General features: G+C 43.7%; 1 protein-coding gene and 1 long non-coding RNA gene across 3 annotated transcripts in view; one reads left to right on the top strand and one right to left on the bottom strand.

Moving 5' to 3' along the window:
• Nucleotides 1-22,214, top strand: part of LOC148509380 (uncharacterized) — a 246,375-nt gene that overhangs the window by 30,827 nt on the left and 193,334 nt on the right. The gene's annotated exons all lie outside the window — the stretch shown is intronic.
• CUNH8orf58 (chromosome unknown C8orf58 homolog) lies at nucleotides 3,809-22,088 on the bottom strand. 2 transcript variants are annotated; one of them, XM_088443266.1, is made up of 7 exons: nucleotides 22,018-22,088; nucleotides 8,022-8,695; nucleotides 7,114-7,260; nucleotides 6,012-6,174; nucleotides 5,527-5,624; nucleotides 4,367-4,485; nucleotides 3,809-4,258 (listed from the first exon to the last, which is right to left on the bottom strand). In XM_088443266.1, the coding sequence occupies exons 1-7, from the start codon at nucleotides 22,064-22,066 to the stop codon at nucleotides 4,144-4,146; spliced, it is 1,365 nt and encodes a 454-aa protein (XP_088299392.1). In that variant the 5' UTR covers nucleotides 22,067-22,088; the 3' UTR covers nucleotides 3,809-4,143. The 2 variants fall into 2 exon arrangements, with proteins under 2 accessions (XP_088299392.1, XP_088299393.1); XM_088443267.1 differs by lacking the exon at nucleotides 22,018-22,088 and adding an exon at nucleotides 10,777-10,865.

Below are 22,214 nucleotides of genomic sequence, written 5' to 3'. Positions count from 1 at the left end.
GAGGAGTAGTAATAGATCAGTGATATGTACAGGACAGTTATAGGATGAGGAGTAGTAATAGATCAGTGATATGTACAGGACAGTTATAGGATGAGGAGTAGTAATAGATCAGTGATATGTACAGGACAGTTATAGGATACGGTGTGGTAATAGATCAGCGATGTGTACAGGACAGTTATAGGATGAGGAGTAGTAATAGAGCAGACATGTGTACAGGACATTTATAGGATGAGGAGTAGTAATAGATCAGTGATATGTACAGGACAGTTATAGGATGAGGAGTAGTAATAGATCAGTGATATGTACAGGACAGTTATAGGATGAGGAGTAGTAATAGATCAGTGATATGTACAGGACAGTTATAGGATACGGTGTAGTAATAGATCAGCGATGTGTACAGGACAGTTATAGGATGAGGAGTAGTAATAGATCAGCGATGTGTACAGGACAGTTCTAGGATGAGGAGTAGTAATAGATCAGCGATGTGTACAGGACAGTTATAGGATGAGGAGTAGTAATAGAGCAGACATGTGTACAGGACAGTTATAGGATGAGGAGTAGTAATAGATCAGTGATATGTACAGGACATTTATAGGATGAGGAGTAGTAATAGATAAGTGATATGTACAGGACAGTTATAGGATAAGGAGTCCTAGATCAGTGATATGTACAGGACAGTTATAGGATGAGGATTAGTAATAGATCAGTGATATGTACAGGACAGTTATAGGATGAGGATTCTGTATGCGTAGAAGGATGCCAGAGGGACTTCTGGGTGTTAGAACTCTAGCTTGAATGCCAGGCGTTATGTTTGGAGGAAAGTAGGCACTGCTCATCACCAGTCCAATACCATCCCTACAGTAAAGCATGGTGGTGGCAGCATCATGTTGTGGGGATGTTTTTCAGTGGCAGGAACTGGGAGACTAGTCAGGATAGAGGGAAAGATGAATGCAGCAATGTACAGAGACATCCTGGATGAAAACCTGCTCCAGAGCGCTCTTGACCTCAGACTGGGGCGACGGTTCATCTTTCAGCAGGACAACGACCCTAAGCACACAGCCAAGATATCAAAGGAGTGGCTTCAGGACAACTCTGTGAATGTCCTTGAGTGGCCCAGACTTGAATCCAATTGAACATCTCTGGAGAGATCTGAAAATGGCTGTGCACCGACGCTTCCCATCCAACCTGATGGAGCTTGAGAGGTGCTGCAAAGAGGAATGGGTGAAACTGCCTAAAGATAGGTGCGCCAAGCTTGTGGCATCATATAAAAAAAAAACCTTGAGGCTGTAATTGCTGCCAAATGTGCATCAACAAAGTATTGCGCAAAGGTTGTGAATACTTATGTACATGTGATTTCTTTCTTTCTTTGTGAATTTATTCCATTTTGGAATAAGGCTGTAACATAACAAAATGTGGAAAAAGTGAAGCGTTGTGAATACTTTTTGGATGCACTGTAAGTGGCCCACTGTCACACACCTCACATAAGTGGCCCACTGTCACACACAGCACATAAGTGGCCCACTGTCACACACAGCACATAAGTGGCCCACTGTCACACACAGCACATAAGTGGCCCACTGTCACACACAGCACATAAGTGGCCCACTGTCACACACAGCACATAAGTGGCCCACTGTCACACACAGCACATAAGTGACCCACTGTCACACACAGCACATAAGTGACCCACTGTCACACACAGCACATAAGTGGTCATACACAGCACATAAGTGGCCCACTGTCACACACAGCACATAAGTGACCCACTGTCATACACAGCACATAAGTGACCCACTGTCATACACAGCACATACTGTAAGTGACCCACTGTCACACACCTCACATAAGTGACCCACTGTCACACACCTCACATAAGTGACCCACTGTCACACACCTCACATAAGTGACCCACTGTCACACACCTCACATAAGTCACCCACTGTCATACACAGCACATAAGTGACCCACTGTCATACACAGCACATACTGTAAGTGACCCACTGTCACACACAGCACATAAGTGACCCACTGTCACACACAGCACATAAGTGACCCACTGTCATACACAGCACATAAGTGACCCACTGTCATACACAGCACATAAGTGACCCACTGTCATACACAGCACATACTGTAAGTGTCCCACTGTCACACACCTCACATAAGTGACCCACTGTCACACACCTCACATAAGTGACCCACTGTCACACACAGCACATAAGTGACCCACTGTCACACACAGCACATAAGTGACCCACTGTCACACACAGCACATAAGTGACCCACTGTCATACACAGCACATAAGTGACCCACTGTCATACACAGCACATAAGTGACCCACTGTCATACACAGCACATACTGTAAGTGACCCACTGTCACACCCAGCACATAAGTTGATCTCCATACCACTCTGGAAACACAGAGGAAACTGGAAACCTGATCTCAGATATGAGCATCATGATTCCTCTGAGGGGTTATTCCTGGTCTGGATACATTTGGAGGCTGAGCCAGTTTTATGTGTACACGGTCCTTGATTATTTCTACATTAATGTTTAGTTATAAAAATAAGGCATTAGATACGTAGCACCTGGGGTAATGTTACATAAATGTAAGTAATAAGAATATTAGCTTATGATTAGTATATACAGGTTGAGTCTCCCATATCCAAATATTCCGAAATAGTTGTTTTTTTAGCATGACTGAGATAGTAAAACCTTTGTTTTTTGATGGTTCAATGTACAGATGAGACTGATATGACATTAGAGATTCCTGTTCTCCTATGTCATCAAGTGCATAAGAGGGCAGCCTTGGGGTCTCCATTACCAGTGTCAGGCCGTCTGATGGGGAGTCCACTGAAAGTCTCCTTAGGACCAAATGCAATTAGTCCTCTATAAAAACTGCCCAGGTAGACGCCTATTCAGTCCTAGTGACCGCAGTTCAGATTTTTCCCCATGTTAAAATTTGTAGGATAATGGATTTAGGGGTCTATTTATCAAGCAGTGAAAAGTGTGGACAAGTGGAGACGTTGCCCATAACAACCAATCGGCTATTGTTTTATAGACTGTACTTGTTAATTGCTACTTCAAAGCTCATTGGTTGCTATAGGCAACTTCTCCACTGGTTCACTTATCCACACTTTTCACTGCTTGATAAATAGACCCCTTACTTTCTAGCCGTTTGCTTTTGCAGACATCAGTTATTGCCGGTGTGTACACACTTGCTGATATTTTGAACGATAACGATATCGCTATCATTCAGTCCTTCACTAAATCGGCCAGTGTGTACGCTAAATCGATGAACCATAACGACGAACGAGCAACGATGCGCGCTCTGTCGTTGGTCACTATCGTTTGTCGCTCGAACATGCAGGCCAACCTGACAATATTGTCAGGTTGTTGCATGTTCGGGGACGAGGGAGGTTGCCCGGCACTGAACGACATCGTTAATGATATCGTTCAGTGTGTGTGCTCAATGACGTTATCTACATTCAGCACACCCCTGCCGGGGACACGCGCTAGACTATATCGCTCATGGAGCGAATCGTCTAGTGTGTATGCACCTTAACAGCCTGGATACTCCGTATAAATCCCTACAGAGCTATGTGCAGGGGGCGCTGTGATCAACCAAATGAGCAAAGCCACAGTCTCAGAATTATAGCTATGACTAGTTGTTAGTAGTGTCCTCATTGTGGTGGTGGGCTGTGGCAAGCTGAAACTGTGAAATAACACTGCCGACTCTAGTTTTTTTGTATAACATATATAAATAAATACAATTTTGTTAAATAAAATATTTATATTTTAATTCCAATTATATTTATAAATTAACCACATATATACAAATGTAGTTCTGTACATACCTATAGATACATATATATATTGTGCAGCTCTGCATACTGATACAATTGGTAATGTTCGTACATTGTGATAATGTATGTCCTCTGACCAGAGAGCTGCAGCGGTCAGTAAGTCCTTTGCTGATAACACCTTAGTGCAGGGTATGGCTGGAGAAAGGAGGTACATTCCCTGGCAGTGCTACTTATTGCCATTGTTAGTCTTCCCAGATACTGGTGCGTTTCCCCCAGGCTTGTGTGACTGGAAGTAAATGTGTTTTGTACAGTGCATTCCTCCATCAGTCTATTTCCCTAGGAAACAGTCTCTCGCCGGAACTGTTGGTTGTGGTTTCGTGGTCTAATCACCAGTCCGGGCAGGAATAGTCTTTTCGGGTGTTGAGAAGTTCCTTCTAGCAGAGTCTGTGACCTGTGAGGTGGGAAGGAAGAGACCGTTAGTTACTATAACAACACTTATTGCTGCTGCATCTTATCTGCACAAATGCCAAAATGATCTGACAATGGGCTGTTCCCATACCTGCAGTTGTAGTGTGGTTCTGCGGTGTGAGCGCTCCCATGACCGGCTGATGGTCCTGCACTTTTACGGGCTAGTTTAGTGATCATATCCTTCACTTTATACCACTGTGACACTTCTGCCTGTAGGAATAAGAGAGAACTTTGTTACAATAAACATATTGTGCCCATCACCTACACACAGAGGAGGAAGCCATTTTGTGGAATCGCCACCTAGGTTGCCTCTTGAATAAATAAATAGGTCTGGGTTTGCAGGGTCTTATTGTTATTAATTTATATGTATACATACTACTATAATGGAGGGCTGCAGGGTGTTGGTTTGGTAGGCGTGCATGCTAACACAGAGAATACATCATTTGTAGTTCCTGTTACAATACATTTATGTCTAAGTTACAGGTGGGATGTAGGCAAGGGATGTGACCTATAGTACTGCAGCGTTGTGATGGCAAAGGGTGTCGCCAAGCACATGAGGCTGGGGGAGTGGTCAAATCTTTAAACCTAGGCTCACTGGACATATTCAGTATTCATCAGGGGGCAGCCTACAGGGATACATACCACTGGCACATGTTAGCGAATTTATTGGTTGAATGTTGGCCAGCACACACAATAGCCATCTCCACTGGATGTAGTTTATAAAGCAAATCTGTTGTGATTACCTTGGTTTTGGTAACACAGCACCTAAATGGTCCACTCAATACACTTCAAGGTGCTCACCTATCCTACCCTCATTTGGGCTGCTTGCATGGGCGTAACTACCATAGGTGCAAGGGGTGCAGCTGCTATGGGGCCTAGAGCTGAGGGGGGCCCATCTTCCTTGTCAAAGTTACATGTGTTTATATACATTTGTCACCATTGGGTGGTGCATATGGGCCATTACCAACTTTTACTATGGGGCCTTCAAATACCTAGTTATGCCCCTGACTGTTTGTATCACAAGTGGCGATTTTATATGTGTGAATATTGCTGATCTGAGGCATCATCGGCCATCTTTTACTCTTCTATAGTATCGCAACCGTTTTACCCTGGTTACTGCTCTTTGTAGTCTGTATCCTGTGATACCTTGAGGTTTGCTTCTTATGCTAAAGGTGGAAGACGTACATTGTGGGAATGAGTGACGTGTGTGTAATGTGCCAGTCTGTCTTCTGGAGATGAGAGATTACTCACTTTGTAGCTTGGGGTTGCTCTTGGTCTGCCTCCTGCCTGCAGGTTTGGGACACTCACATACTGAGATTCCATTTTGTCTGTTTCTCTCAGAGTTCTGTCTGTAAAAGAAAATGAAACTTATAAGAATGTCAGTCAAACTTTCCAAGCGCAGCCGCAAAATAAACCTCTTCTGAGGCTTGCAGTACAGGTATTATAGAACCGATAGTGTTGATTCTGTTATGTGCAATGCAGTGCGCACCCATACAGTACATGCGGTAGTCCCTATATCATACAGTTTAATTCGCACCCTTTTGGGGGGCTGCAAACTAAAATGCACTATTTAGAGGCTATGAAGGGTGCTGTTGCCGGCGACCCAGTGGCACATCCTCTGCCTCACCGCACATCTCCTCTAATTGAATCGACCCCTTAAAGTCAGCAGCTTAATAAGTCACTATGTACATAGTGTAGTAGCAGTGACTGTTTGGAGCGTCATTCCAGTCTCTCACCTGTGTGTCCGGCCAAGCCGATCAACATTCCCGCGTGGGAGGTCGATCTCTTCCTGTAATGCTGGGCTGTCCAGGTTCCGCCATTGGGAGGGGAGTTATCAGTCAGGTCTGAATCCCTGCGGGCCTGAGAGCCACCACACACACATGAATCTAAGATTAGCACCTACAAAAAGGGAACAGCTCACATCAGCGCTTCCTACCAAAGTGACCGATATAAATCTAATACAATAAGAAACGTTTTATTCGTATTGAGGTGTCACTTCTAGAAGTAGATGTTAAAGATGTTTTTTTTTTTCTTTTACTATTCTGAATTAGTGCAGCTACTTCTTCACCTCTAAATAGGCCGTTGTGGTTATACATATGAAAGTTTCTTATAGACCTGCGCCAGTAGAATTATCAGCGGAGGAATTAACCAGGGAAAGACGCCCTTCAATAGGTCTCCTGTAAGAGTCAATGTATTAAGGGGATTTCCTGGCACTTCTGCAATCCTCAGTATAATAGTTTCTTGGAGTTGGGTTCTTTTTTAGTTATGTTATATTGTGGAACCAAGACTAGAAGAAGAAAAATACGGGTGTCGTACAGAAGATTGACACTATCTAGATAGACATTCAATACATCGATATCAGATGGTAGATAGACAAAAGGTTGACAGATACAAATGGTCGACACATTGTCGACGGCACAAATGGGCAACATGTATAAAAGGTTGACTGTCAAATGGTCGACACGCATATAGTTAACACAAAAACAGTCAGCACTTTTTTTTTTGCTGCAATTTTAGCCTTATCTTCACCATAACCCTGACCCAAGTGCCATCTGGTGTTGAACTGCTGAGTGTCCGTCTTACTGAAATATTCACCACTGTTTTAAAAAATGATGAATTGTCCCAGTCGATAGGTAATAACGCTCACCTTGTGAATGTAATAAATACACTTTGGGCAAACTCCAAGAGACCATTACACTGAGGATTTCTGGGGCACTGAGAACCCCCCTTTTTTACATTGAGTTATATTTATGCCTATTTTTCCCTTCAGCCAGCGAATGTCAGACAGCAGCAGATTACTGTATGGCTTAGCTTGTATCCCTTATTGCTGGTACTCACTCGGTTGCGCAGCCTCTCCTCTGTCTCCTTCTTTTCATGCTGGAGCCTCAGATTCCTTTGCTGTAGCGCTGCAATTTGCTCTAACATGTCACACAGACTCTCTAGGTATCGGAGTCCATCACCTGGGAGAGGCAGGGCGTCCTGATCCTACATATGACAAAGTGAGAACAGTGAGTGTCTGATTATTTATTTATTTATATATATATATATATATATATATATATATATATATATATACATATATATGTGTATATATGTGTATATATATATATATATGGGACTGGTGGAATTGTATATTCTCCCTGTGTTCTTCTGGGGATCTTCAGGATTATCTAGTTCCCCCCGGAGTAATAACACTTGTTGCTTGGTTACCTGGCCCCACTGCTTGTGAATTTGTGTTAGTGTTATTAGATTGTAAGCTCTCCTGGGGCACAAACTGATATGTCAGTATAAAGTTATCTGTACAGCTTTACCTGATGTTAGCATTATAGAAATAAAATATATCAATAAAAATCAACAAAACCCCAAGCGATGTCAGAGAGCTGCTGGTGAAAGGGGGTGTCAGCCCCTTTAAATAGAATGTAAACAAAGAATGAAAAAAACAGCGCTATGTGTGAATGAGCGTAATTACCAATGGACAGTAAGGTCGTAATAATATTCAAATTTAATACAATAACAGATATGATTTATTCACACTAGTATGTGGCTTTTTTATTTAGTTATTTTATTAGATTATGTGCATGCTTATTTTCATGTGTTTTTAGGGTTATTGTATTAAATTTGAATATTATTACGACCTCACTGCCCATTGGTAATTACGCTCATTCACATATAGCGCTGTTTTTTTAATTCTTTGTAGAAATAAAAGATAAATTGCTCAAACTATATGTAATGTATGTAGGACTGACCTTATTTTCTTCAATGTGACGAGTTGGGCTCCTCGCTTGGTGGGAGAAGTTTTTCCCTCTACATTGTTCCTTTAGTGAACCCGGATATTTCCTGTTATATCTTGCTGCCCTGTTCTGGATAGACTCCCTGCTAGTGCTCCGCGGCCGTCTGCTCCTAAGGATTGCCTGTTCAAGCTTATGGGGCACACCTGACGTGTCTCTTTCCCGCTGCTTAGGGTGAAAATATTCCAGTCTGTCAATATCCTTCTGGGGATGCATTGTAAAACTTCCAGGATTCTTAGTAGCAGAATGTTCCAGTGTGTGTGACTCCTCAGAGGGTGAATATGAATCTTTTTTTTCATATCCAGAGCTTTTCAGGCTGTCAGGATCCTCGGAGGCGGAGCTTTCTGGAGTCTCAGAATACTCAGGGGTGGAGCTTTCTAGACTCTCTGGCTCATCTGGGTTATAGCTGCTCTCAGACCCAAAAGGGGAAGGAGGTGGTATCTCCACACCTGAATCTTCTGAGACTGATTTTTCAAAGCATTTACTTCTGACCGTATATTCTCTATTTCCTCCATGGTTACTTGCTAATTGGGCATAATGAGAAACTGCTGGACCACTGCAACCCGTGGGAGGATCCATGAGGCGTCGATATACAGCCGTGCGCCCTATCAGCACACAACCCTCTGAACGCTCTGTAAACACAAAAGGAAATATATAAATTGCTATGCATTGTTAGGTGCAGTTTTCTGCAATGCAAACATCATGTAATGACACCTGCAGTACAGCACTATGTAAATGTCAGGAGTCAGCTGATTAATGACAGTGTCCTGCAGCAATACAGGATGACAGTATAAATTTTCATACACTTACAACTTTAAAGCACATGGCGTCAATTTTATGCATTCTAAATATAACATTTCATACAAGTAAGCACTGATAAGGAAGGTGGAAATAGTGGTACACATATGGCCTGATTCAGATCTGCATGCAAATGCCATTGAAGCTGCGATCTCTCATGGATCGCAGTAGCGAAAATATGGTAATGTCTCCAAAGCCCGCTGCTGCCTTCTCATATCCGTCTGACGACGTGCAATAGAGTGACCATCGGGAATATCAAAGCCGATCTGGCAGCCACGCACTTTCTGAGTGAAGTCTGACCTGTCTCACACACTCTCATGCTGTGAAGGAGATGGCAATGGCTAATTTATGCACGCCCATGAAAAGGCATTTATACGGTCTGCGTTTTCCTAACCACCCCCATTACATCCCCCAAACACTGACTATCTGTCACTTACTTTGCGAGTGAATCCTCTGTGCGAGCGTAATTGCAAATAAATCACATCGTGAGTGCAGTGCGGCTTCCACGCATGCGCAATGGCAGAGTCTCGCTCAGTCTGCAGAAGCATTGGCATTTGCGTGCATATGTGAATCAGACCCACATTCAAGAGACAATATACAGTATAGAGGCTGATGACCTATTGTATAATATAAATAAAAAAAGCAAAAAAAAATAATTAGTTTAGAACTATTTTGGGCCTGATTCAGAGCCGGACGCTATTTGCGCTCGCTCGTTCAGAAAAAGGGGCCGGATATTTAAATAGAGCGCTCGCTCTTTGCGGTCTGTTGACGCCTCTATGTCTGAACGAGCGAACGAAACATGCGCTCGCTATTTTTTAAAAAACGCCCCCTGGCCGCTCGCATCCTACGTCATCTCCGCTATTTATTAGGTTAATCAAGTACATCGAAAGGCATCTGAACTGCTCGCAGTGCTTGTGGTAGGATTTTCCTACCGCAATCATGCGAGCAGTTCAGGCTAAAAGACAACCAAGTGACGTGGTCGATGACGCTGCTTTGTTAATTATGCACACCCTTAAAACGCCCGTTTTGACCGTTTGGCACGCCTGCGTTCGGATCTCCACTCCCCGTTTTCAAGCACCTTCCCCTGTTACCACCCACAAACGCCTCATTCTGTCACTCAAATTAGCAGGCATTCGCTATTTTGCGAGCACACAATTTCCGACCGCAATGACTGGTTCGCGCATGCGTATTACAACCCATACGCATGCGCAGTTGGGCGAACATCGCTCGGAGCGAACGAGCGGCCGCTTACGAGCGGCTCTGAATCAGGCCCTTTGTTCTGTAAATGATGAAACAATTTCAAGGAATGAGATCTCATTAGTTTGATACCTGATGCATATGTTTGTACATCGTATCAAACTATGGTGCTTGTCCATTCAATTCTCTTTGTGTTTGGAGACCAGAACAATTTCTATTAGTTTGGATCGCACCTCTCATTTTGTTATATCATAAATCACTTTACTATGTTTAATTCTGATCTATACAATAATATACCCCAACTGTCTTTCTCTATGGCCGCAAATTAATTGAATGATCTAATTTTGCTTCTGCCACAGTCATTATTGAAGGGACAAGAGAGTCTCCTCCACGTCTTCTTATCGTATAAATATACACTGTTTGCTGTAAGTGAATGAGCAGCTCCCCATGGCAGAGCCCATGGGAATATAGCCTGTGCCCACCGCATCTGAGCAGTATGTTTTCTAGAGGCATATATGGAGCACACCGTGAGAATTATACATATATACAGTTCTGTGTGTTTGCATGGTGTTATTCATTAACGACTGTAAACTGCTGATTATCCCAGCACTCTATGTATATTTGTAATTCTATTATTGTTAAAATCATAGATCACTGACACATGGATATAAATCTGCTTCTACACATTGATATAGTAACATAGGAGACGGTCACATACCTGGCAGTGTACCCAGTGAGCTTTTGAGACAGGTTTATCCAGATATTATACACGATCCTCCGTCTACACCTACAGTATGTCAGTGTTCAGCTGAGACTGAGCTGTCCTAGCCTATTCCCTAGTATACCTGCCCATTCTCACCTGGACACGCACCTCACAGCTTCCTCCCTGCCTTATATGGCTGCATATTATAACGTCAGATTCCTGCCATAGCTGAAACCATCCAGCGACCGGTGCCGGGATATTGGGAATGCAGTATAACTAGAGCTGCCACATTCCAGGTTTCATCTGATAGCAGCAGGTCAGATATTCAATAAGCAAACAATGGTGAACTTGCTGGACTAAATATGCACATGAATAACACACACCTAGGGCTGAATAGACAGGATAATCCATGGACCACACCACATACTGACATTGTATTGATAACACACCAGCTATGTGCCCTGTCTCCCTGGAAGCTGCACCCTTCCCTTTCCTTGCCAGTCAGTCCTGCCACACTGTGCCAGGCTTCTTACACCCTCTTCCCAGGTTTTCTAGATTACCTTAATCATGCTCTAATACCCTAAATGTGCCTAACAGGTTGTCTAGTCTGCCTATATTGTCATGATATGTGTAATTATTGCTTTCACTGTAGCTGCCTTGTACTCTCCTCATGTTTGCTCTAAGTGTAGAACAAAACCTGGAGAGCATGCTGGGGTTTGTAGTTCCAAAACAGCTGGAGGACTACTCAATTACCATGGGCACCTGTGGTCGCTTCATGGCCACTTCGCACCCCCTGGATGTTTTATGTTTATTGCACCTACGTGCAAAATGGGTCTCATCGTTTCAGTAATAGAAAAGCACGCGTACGTCCGCCAACTACATACAGATGTGCCCACATACATCTACCCTGCATGCGCTACAAATTGCGCCACACATAACGTGGCAGCTCCGTGTGACTCCGTAGCGCAGGGTGTCTTTCATGCAATTTTTTACCTTCAAATGATTAAAATGATATGTGGCATGCCTATGTTCTCTTTGCGTCTGCGGGTGTATCTGTATGTGAAATGCTACGTTAGTATAAGAGGCTGTGACACTGTAGCGTAGCATTTCGCATGCAGACGCACACAGACTATAGGCGCGATCAGAAGGGCTGTCTAACGCGCAGGGAGGCTCGATGTATGAGGACACATCTGTATGTGCTGCTGGGTGATATAAATGGCTCACACAATACTAAGATTGAGATAAGCTTATTATAAATGACAAAATGAACAGTTGGCTGTTCTCTGCCCACTTTTTCAGGCACCCACACAGAGCTACGCTTGGCTTACAAAGATGCTGCTTGTGGAATTTATCAGATGACAAATTCACATTCCAGCGGCATGACTAGTGTTACAGGATGGGGCCGAGGTATTGTACATGTGGGGACAAGTGTATACACAGCCATCTCTTCTAGGGGACAGGTATATACACAGCTATCTCTACCAGGCTGACTGCTATCAGCATTGGGGCAATTTATATACACAGCCATATGCACCATGGCAAGTTACATACACAGCTATCTGCACCATTATCTGCACTGGGGCAATTTACATATACAACTATCGGCACAGAGAATAGGTATGTACACCATTATCTACTATGGGAACATTCACATACACAGCTGTCTTCATCAGAGGACATGACATGACCATTTGGGGCTGGTCAATGTCATGGCAGGAGGACCCCATGTTGTGTCTCCCTGTTATGGTGTTTTTCCCCTGGCTTGCTCAGCGTGGTGGTGTTGATTGGAAACTAGGGGGATCCCCATGCTGGTTTTTTTTTCCAATACCAGCTCAGGGTCAGCGGTCCAGGGCTGGTTATTAATTTAAGAGGGACAGCACATTTTTATTTATTTTTTCATAATTTTTAACTATTTTTGTACTTTTTAAACAAAATGATGAAAGTTATGTATAGACTGCTTAACCCAAATTTTCTTGCCACTGGCTGATCTATTGTTTGAAAGGGTTTGATGGCGGTTTTCAAAACCACTGCTTGATCAATTAGGGGTCTTTTATTCTATTCTTTCTATGGTCTAAAACATCCAGGGTGTTGTGATATTCAATTATGCTCTATTCTATTGTAAAGTGCTTTCTCTGCAATTTTGCGCTTAGTAAATCGGTGAATCACAAAACCACCAGGACTTTGATCACACCGCATAGTAAATTTTGCCCTTGGAGCCATTCATGCAATTTGCATCAGACTGCGCTAATATAAAGGAATCTACTGCAAGATAGCAGACTTCACATGCATACATAAATCAGTCATGGCTCCAAAATAGGAAATTTGGACTAATTTGTTAATATATTAATTTTTAATCTGATATTTGTTCACAATTAAAAATACACATAATCTACAGACAAATACAACTCACATTAGTCAATATATACAATACACAAAACAATAAACCTCTATTGAGCATATATATCTATACTAAAAACCACTTTGCTACTTGTGCATGATATGGCATGAATATTTTAAATCAATACAGAAGGTGAAATGCCCAGAGCAGTCCAATTAGAATATTGATCATGTGTCCACCATACAACAGTTAAATGTCATGTACTGACTTGCCAGCCGAATACTGAAAAAGCGCTCTACCTATCCGTTGTACAGGTCAGGTAATATAGCGTTACGGTAAGCAAAATAAGATGCCAATTTCTCCAGTGCAATAGGTTAATGCTATAGCAAGTATGGCTAGGCACAAACAATCATACCGTCTCCCTTGGCTCATGCTGCGCTAATATGTTATCCTCAGCTGTCCTTAATACAGATCAAGCGGTGCAGCGCCGCTGTATTTAATGGGAGGTGGTTTCTCCAGTTAAAGTGAGCGGGTGTTGATGCAGGGGTATTTGGAATCAGTAGTCCCTCAATCTCCCCTCATCTCTGCTCACTTGACAGTACCGCCCAGCTAAAATAACAATGCCGATGCCTCTCTGCAGTGATGCCACGGAGAACAAATAGTGGCTGCAAACAAACCAGCTGGCGGTTCCACTGGAGATTGTCCACAAGTAGGAAATGCTGTGTAGTAAGGAGCCATTCATGTCCGATAAGCTGGTATAGAAATTTCCCAGCTATGCAGTTGTAGTAATTGTGTCATTATACCTCAGCCCTGCTCTGTTATCTGCGAGGTGACATATATGTAATAATATATAATAATAATAATGGCTGGTTGGAACATTTCAAATATGTGGCCCATGTGAAATCCAAGTCGGTTTCTGTATATGTTCCCCAATTTGTAACTGGCTTCACTCAGCCGCCCAAAGCTTCTATCCCCACCCGTCTCCATCAGACAGCAACAGACAAAGGTCTCTCTCCATCCGTCTACAAGACTACATGCTTGGCTGTCTCTATGCTAAGTCTTTTCAGACAGACAGACATATAAATCCCTTGCTCTAATTGTTCTGAACCCTACAATAGAGACCCTGTATTATAACGGAACGTTGTGTCGTACAGCTCTTACAAGCCGCATGCTATATTCACATACATAGGGAGTTACATCTTCCGCAATATATTTACATGAATGGAAGGGTGCCCCTAAACGGGTGCTAGGTTGGACTGATAGAACATTTTGCACCAACTTGCAAAACAAAGTGCAGCTTGATATAATGGGGTGTTTCTAAAGGGCGTGAAATGGGCACGTACCATTAAAGCAGATGGAAGATCAGAGCAAGCAGAATTCACAATAACACATTGGCCCATTTATCATAGGAAGACCCATTTTGGAGAGCAATCTGCTTGCTTGATATTTTTTTCCTTGCAGATGTGGACATAAGTGATACGGGCTTGAACTTTCTTTTCAGCTTCAATAATAAAAAAAAAAAAGAAAAAAGTTTAAAAATGTATTTAACAAATATTGAAAAACCTTTTATATGTAAAAAAAATGCTTTTTTAATAATAATACTAATAATAATAATAATACTAATAAAGCATTTTTTATGGATTTGTTGTGTTGTCACCATCCTATTCCTAGCCTATCCTACTGCATATTGTATAAGGAATTGTATAGAATACAGAATGAGAATACTGAGAATTGCATCCCACACTAGAGAAGTGGTTGTATGTAGTTATTTGTGCACAATATTTCAATATGTGTCCACCAGGGGCGCTGTTGTGAAAATTTGTTTTGCCTTTCACCTAATCTAAGTGGTCTATTTGGCAATTTGCGACTAGTAGGGGTAAATTTAGTTTTTAGAAATGGAGATGTTGCCCATGGCAACCAATCAGATTCTAGCTATTATCTTCTAGAAGGTGCTAGTTAAATGTTAAGTAGAATCCGATTGGTCGCTATGGGCAACATCTACACTTCTAAAAACTCTCACTTTAGTAAATATACCCCTAAGTCTTTTATTACTAAAATCTGTTATTGCCTCAATTTAAATAAAAAAGTCCTGATGTCTTCTGCACTGCGTAAACTGGGCTTTGGGCCTGAATCAGCAGCGGACGTTAATGCAATTGCACCTGCGATTTTGCACGAAACGCAGCTGCGAAAATATGGTAATGCTTCCAAAGCTTACCCGAGCACAGGGACGCCCACTGCTGCTTTCTCATATCTGTCCGATGACGTGCTACAGCGTAAACATCGGCAACATCGGGCAGTCACGCAGCAAATAAGTCACGTCTGACCAGCGGTAAACTCTGCAGCTCTCCTGACACACTTAGGACCTCATTTCAGTGTCGGTCGTAAGCGGCCGCTCGGTCGTACGCCTAACGATCGAGAATCAGAAAAAAAACAATCGCACGGCCGGGCGATTGCAACCAAAGTGACGCCCATACATGAACAAAGCACCTCCTCTAGCTAATGAGTGATAGCAGTTAGCGATCGAGTCAATCGTTGTCAGTCGCTGTATGTTAATTTTCTTATGATGGTTGCGGCCGCTTGTGTTGTGTGCAAATTACACCAAAAATGAACAAAAAAACGCATAGAATAAGCCATCCCGATGAAATTTATTCTTATTATTCGCTAATGCTAACGCAACTGAATCAATTACATGCCAATTAGCAGTGTTATTAGCAACAACAAACGATTATTAGCTGCTTGCATTGTGTGGCACAAAATAGAAACATCAAACATAACATCAGTCACATTCAATAGTATCGATTGTACTCTGGGGCTTGAGATAGCACATACCCAACCTCAAGCTGTACGATCAGCCAGGCCTCTAACCTGCTCGCAGAGTGACGTTTTACTACTTCCAAACTTCTATGTCGGTCATAGCAGTAAATTTATGTACGCCCCTGAAAACGGTGAGGAACGCCTGCGTTTTTAGACCACCACCCCGTCAACACCCACAAAGGCCTTTCATGTCAATCAACTCTCGGAAGCCGTACGATCGACAGCATTTTGAATCGCAAGGTCTCGTACGTACATGCGCACAACTAACCGTACGCATACGTGGTTTGGAAACATCGGATGCGTACGACCGTGTGGCCGCTAACGACCGACTGAATGAGGTCCAGAGAGCTCTCATGCTGAGAAATAGATCGCAGTGACTGTTATGCACGCCCATGAAACAGCAATTAACGGTCAGACATGCCTGTGTTTGCCTAGCTATCCCCCCTCCCCCTCGTTACCTCCCCCAAACGCTGACTACCTATCACTCGCGTAGCGAATGATTCCTCTGTACGAACATAATTGCAGTGCAGTCGCTGCGCACATATGAGCACTCCACTGGATGCCCGCCTTCATTTGGGGGTATCCAATTAGCCCCGAACATTGTTCGGGCGCTAATGGATTGTTGCATTCAGTGAAAAATGTTTTTTTTGGGTGATTACCCTGTTTTTCGCCGATGTTTTTTTTTTTTTTTTTTCCCAGTCAAAATAATAGGATCGCTCTCCCGAAAACACATAGGACCCGCGATAAGCTTGTGGACCTATTTGTTTTCGCCGTTTAGGTGGTGAAAAAACAGCATTTATCGTGGATTATTTTTCGGGACACATCAGGTCCCGAAAAATATCCACGATAACTGCCGGCGGCGGGCGCAACTTCGGGGCTAATTGGATAGCCCCGCCGCGACCAATTAGCAGCGCTACTAGTAGGATACCCACCACTGAATAATTAATAATATAGCCAGTTGCAAGAATGCTTTATTTTAATCATAAGGCATTATATTGCCGCTGTTGATGTCAGTGTTAGGCTTGGACTGTGCTTTGCATGGGGGGAACTACTGCTGGAGGAAGCCGGCGAAGACTGTCGCTGGTGATACCCGGATACATATTTTTATCAGATTTACAGCTTAATTCTTTTCCATACATATACTCCCTAATGCTGGGCATACACAGCCAGATAAAATGTCTGTCAGACCGACAGATATTTTATCTGGCCGGCTGCCAGCTGCAGATGTCGCCGACATACCCTGTGAGAGAAATCTCACAGTGTATAGCCCAACATCCGCGCTCCGCCCCCGGGGGAGGAGACATTTCCCTGTTCCTTCCGTAGGAAGGAACACAGGAAATGTCTGTATGTCGGAGCGCTGGGCATACACTGCCCGATGCGGCCGACAGTTACCAGGTAAATATCGCATCGGACGGGCATGCTGGACAATCCTGCATGCCCGACCGAGCAATATTTAACCCTCGGTCGCCCGCACACACGCTACAATTATCGGGGTGATCCGCTGATATCAGGTGGATCGCCCCGATAATTGTAGCGTGTATGGCCAGCATTAGTGTAAGTATATGCACTGATGTTATTCTACAGATGTTTAGAAGTTATTTGTTTTTCTGTACTAAGAGATGTCATATTGTTCTATGCAGTTAAACTACTTTTCATCTATGAAGGTTTGTTCTAACAGATACAAACTATGGAAAAATAAGCAGAGAAGTTGCCCTTTAGATAATGAAACAATGTGTTTGAATTATAGTTAATTTAGCTTTAGTTTTGTAACAATCCCTTGTTATCTTAGCATATAATGATGTTCTACTGTATCTCATTATTTAAAATTAACAATTCCCATTTTTAACTCAAATCCTATTGTCCCTCTTAACATATAGCATTGTATAGATTACATAGAGTACTATATGTGCTTAGCTGCCAACCATCGCTAATTTCCAGGGATAATGTCAGACTTGTTTATGGAACTATTTTTTACATGTGGTTCAAGTGTATAATACAGTTTAATTTTTTTTCTGTACATTGAATGCTATTCTCACAATGGATCCTATGTATTAAGCTTTGTTCCTTGCTATTCATTGAAGTGGCATTTTCCACATGAATATCCCGCATTTAGGTAGCAGAGTTTTTTAACCCAGGCCGCGGATGTGCTGGGACAATGCCAGGGCAGAACCCGGCAGCGCGATCTTTGTCCGTCATGACGAGCAGCGACATGCTGGGTTTTACCATTCTTTGGAATAGCTGCATATCGTAGAAGCTGTCCCCGGTATGAAAAGAATGGTACATAGCCCCTGTCCTTCATCTCTTACTGCTACGATTGGTGGCTCTAAGAGATGTTCGTTATCTGGGCACATTTGGGAATCATTAAATAGACATTAATCACACCTGTAACAAAGTTACACTAAGATGGCACCTCCTTAGCTGAATCCTTTAAAACTTTAAATCTGTCTTTCACTAAAAAAAAATAATATATAACTTTTTGTGTTAATAAATACATTTAGTTAGACTTAGCGCTTAACATTAACCATTATCGCTAAACTGCGCATGCAGCAAAGTACTTTACCATAGTTGCACGCTGCGACTTTTAAATCGCAGTGTGATTGACAAGCCGGCAGCGTTTGGGGGAGGTAACGGAGTGGCGGCAAAAATGCAACCATTTTCCGGGCATGACGCTGCCTGCATCTGCAATCTTATACGCGGTAAATGTGACTTCAGAGTCTCCCCACAGCCACAGTGGGACCAGGACTGCGACCAATGCTGCGACTTTGTACGCAGATGCTTGGATTTGCAAAGTCGCAGATGGGCATCTCAATACTTCTCCTGGCGGCTGCAACATTTGCATATTTTTGCATAGCAGCTTATACATTTCAGTATATACCCGCAGCCTATGAGGCTGGTGCAAAGTTGGGTGTAAAATGCGCTTTAAAAAAAACAAAAATAGTCTTACTGTCAGGTGCTGGCTGGCAACTTTTGGCCTGGGGGGCAGACACAAGTAAGTGGCCCGATTTCTCCACCAGCGCATTGCAATGGAGAAAAGACACATTATAATAGCCTAATTAGGTGTGCCTAATGTGGGTGTGCTTTAAATAATGTAGAGAGGTTTGCAGTGACAGCCAGATTAGGGAGAATCGCAGTGACTGCCATATAATGCAGAGAGGTTCACAAGGACCATCAGATCAGGGAGTGTCGCAGTGACTGCCCTATAATGCAGAGAGGTTCACAAGGACCATCAGACCAGGGAGTGTCGCAGTGACTGCCATATAATGCAGAGAGGTTCACAATGACCATCAGACCAGGGAGTGTCGCAGTGACTGCCATATAATGCAGAGAGGTTCGCAGGGACCATCAGATCAGGGAGTGTCGCAGTGACTGCCATATAATGCAGAGAGGTTCACAAGGACCATCAGATCAGGGAGTGTCGCAGTGACTGCCATATAATGCAGAGAGGTTCGCAGGGACCATCAGATCAGGGAGTGTCGCAGTGACTGCCATATAATGCAGAGAGGTTCACAAGGACCATCAGATCAGGGAGTGTCGCAGTGACTGCCCTATAATGCAGAGAGGTTCACAATGACCATCAGACCAGGGAGTGTCGCAGTGACTGCCATATAATGCAGAGAGGTTCGCAGGGACCATCAGATCAGGGAGTGTCGCAGTGACTGCCATATAATGCAGAGAGGTTCTCAATGACCACCTGATCAGGGAGCTTTGTAATGGCTGCCAGATAACGCAGTAATCACCAGATTATGCAGAAATCATCAGTGACCCACATATAACACAGGTATTATGAGTATACAGTAGCCCTCACACACAATAATAATACCCCCCACCCACATTCACACACATTATTACATCACCCCCAGCACAGACAGTATTAAAACACCCCATCCCCCCCAAGATATAAATAACTACAGCCCCCCATTGCATAAGTATTCCAACACCCCCCCCTTCCCTCTCAAATGTCATGTAAACATGTAGTCCACCACTGGCACTTGCCTGCCTGGAAGGCTGCTCTGTCTCTGGTCCCTGCGGAGCTCCAGGGTACAGGAAGAGATCACACAGACAGGCTAGACTAAAGAAAGGGCGGAGACTCGGGGTGAGGGGGCGGGGTCTTCAGCAGGGACAGGAGGAGATAGATTAATATAGTCAGACAGGGTAAGAGAGGGGGCGGGGCCTCCTGGAGAGGGGGCGGAGCCTTAGCCGGGGAGAGGAAGGAGCCCGGGGAAGGGACAGAGGACACAGAGGTAGGTGCACAGCCCCTGCAGCGGAGCGGCCTCGGAAGGAGCGCTGCTCAGTGTGCAGCCACAAGCTACATAGGGTGACAGACAGCCCGGTAACAGGCAGAGAATGCTGCCCAGCCGCTCTGATGCTGCTATAGTCGGAGCGTCTGAGAGCACTTTCTGCCTGTCACCCGGCCGTCAGTCATGCCTGTGCACTAGTGATACCGGCCCTCACTGAGGCAAAAGTCTACCGGCCCGGGGGGCATATGGCACCCTGCCCCCCGGCCCAGCCCGCCACTGCTTAATGTCCATATCCAGTACCTGATATGCGTTGCTGTTGGCAACATTAGCATATGCATCTGGTTTCTGCCAATTACACATCAGATGCCTACATCCAATTTACGTCCATGTTGAGAACCACATATTTTATGTGCAACACCGAATGAGCTACTAGGCATGAATTAATCAAGATATAAATATCTCTAAGCAGACATATCTTCCCATCTTACACAAAATTGCTTGCACACACGGACAAGAGCATAAACTATTGCCCCAATGATGAAGATGGCACAAATCACAGCCAATCACAAGCATTGTGCTGTACTTGCCACCAGCATCTGCATCATCTGCTGTTTGTCCCTAACCAATTGCAAGTAATGCTCCTTCCACAAATGTTTATGCTTCAGTTGCACTTGCGCTTACTATCTGTACATGGCCGAAGGTAACGCCATGTCCCACCTCATTACCCCCATCCAGGCAGAGGCCGGTGTAGTGTAAGTGGCAGTATTACACAAATCTGCATGTGCAGATGTGCCCGGCTCTGGGCATGTACGATGCCAGTTCACACAAGATATGTCAGACCTCCAGGTATTGTACTCGCTCCTCATCAGTCCCTAGGTGACCTAATATCAGTGTCTGTGTCTGTATGTGTTACTACTGATTGCAAGTGTGTCCAATGTTGCGTTTCACCCTCTAATATGTACAATATATTATCCAATGTTGTGTTTCATCCTCTTATATGTACAATATATTATAGCCTAAGATGATCAGAGATGTACATTAATAAACAATGGAACTTGCTGGAAATAATATTTTAGGGGCTGTGTTATATTTCATGTTCTTTATAGTGTTCTAGTCTGTACTTAGGGCCTGATTCAGAGCCGCTCGTAAGCGGCCGCTCGTTTGTTCCGAGCGATGTTTGCACAACTGCGCATGCGTACGGATCGTAATACGCATGCGCGAACCAGTCAGTGCGGCCGAAAATCGTTTGTTCGCTAAATAGCGAATGCCTGCTATTTTGAGTGACATGAGGAGGCGTATGTGGGTGGTAACAAGGGAAGGTGCTTGAAAACGGGGAGTGGAGATCGAACGCAGGCGTGCTTAAAGGTCAAAACGGGTGTTTTATGGGTGTGCATAATTAATACAGCAGCGTCATTGACCATGTCACTGGGTTATTTTATAGTCAGAACTGCTCGCATGATTGCGGTAGGAAAAACCAACCACAAGAATAGCGAGCAGTTCATACACTGGTCGATGTACTCTATTAATCTAATAAATAGTGGACATGACGTAGGATGCGAGCGGCCAGAGGGCGTAGTTTTCCAAAAAACGACCGCATGTTTGGTTCGCTCGTTCAGACCTAGAGGCGTGAACAGACCGCAAAGAGCGAATGGTTCATTTGAATAGCCACACCTTTTTTCTGAACGAGCGAGCGCTAATTGCGTCCGGTTCTGAATCAGGCCCTTAGTTCTGTATGTTAGGAGTATTGTTGGTTTTTGTAAGTATACATAGAAGTATGCAATATATACAAAGTCGCAGTATATACAAAAAAAAATGTATAAAATGTCTATATAACACCTATAAATGACATATTATGCCTGTGCTTACCTTCATTCCATAGAGTCCCAAAGGTCAGCTTCCTGTGACGGCCCAGCATCTTGCTGAGATAGCTCCTCTGGCAGGAGTCTCTGTACTTGTCTATGAGACTGTTGCAGTGATATGAGAGAGAGAGTGTGGGAGAGTGAGATAAAAGCCCCTCTGTGTGTGTCTCTGGGAGGGGTCGATAATGTCAGCTGGTTGGAGAT

Source organism: Taudactylus pleione, unplaced genomic scaffold, assembly GCF_031769625.1.
Source record: "Taudactylus pleione unplaced genomic scaffold, aTauple2 ptg000329l, whole genome shotgun sequence".
In the NCBI taxonomy this organism is placed as follows: Eukaryota; Metazoa; Chordata; class Amphibia; order Anura; family Myobatrachidae; genus Taudactylus; species Taudactylus pleione.
Note: the sequence above shows the minus strand (reverse complement) of the source record. Positions and strands in the feature narration are given on the sequence as shown.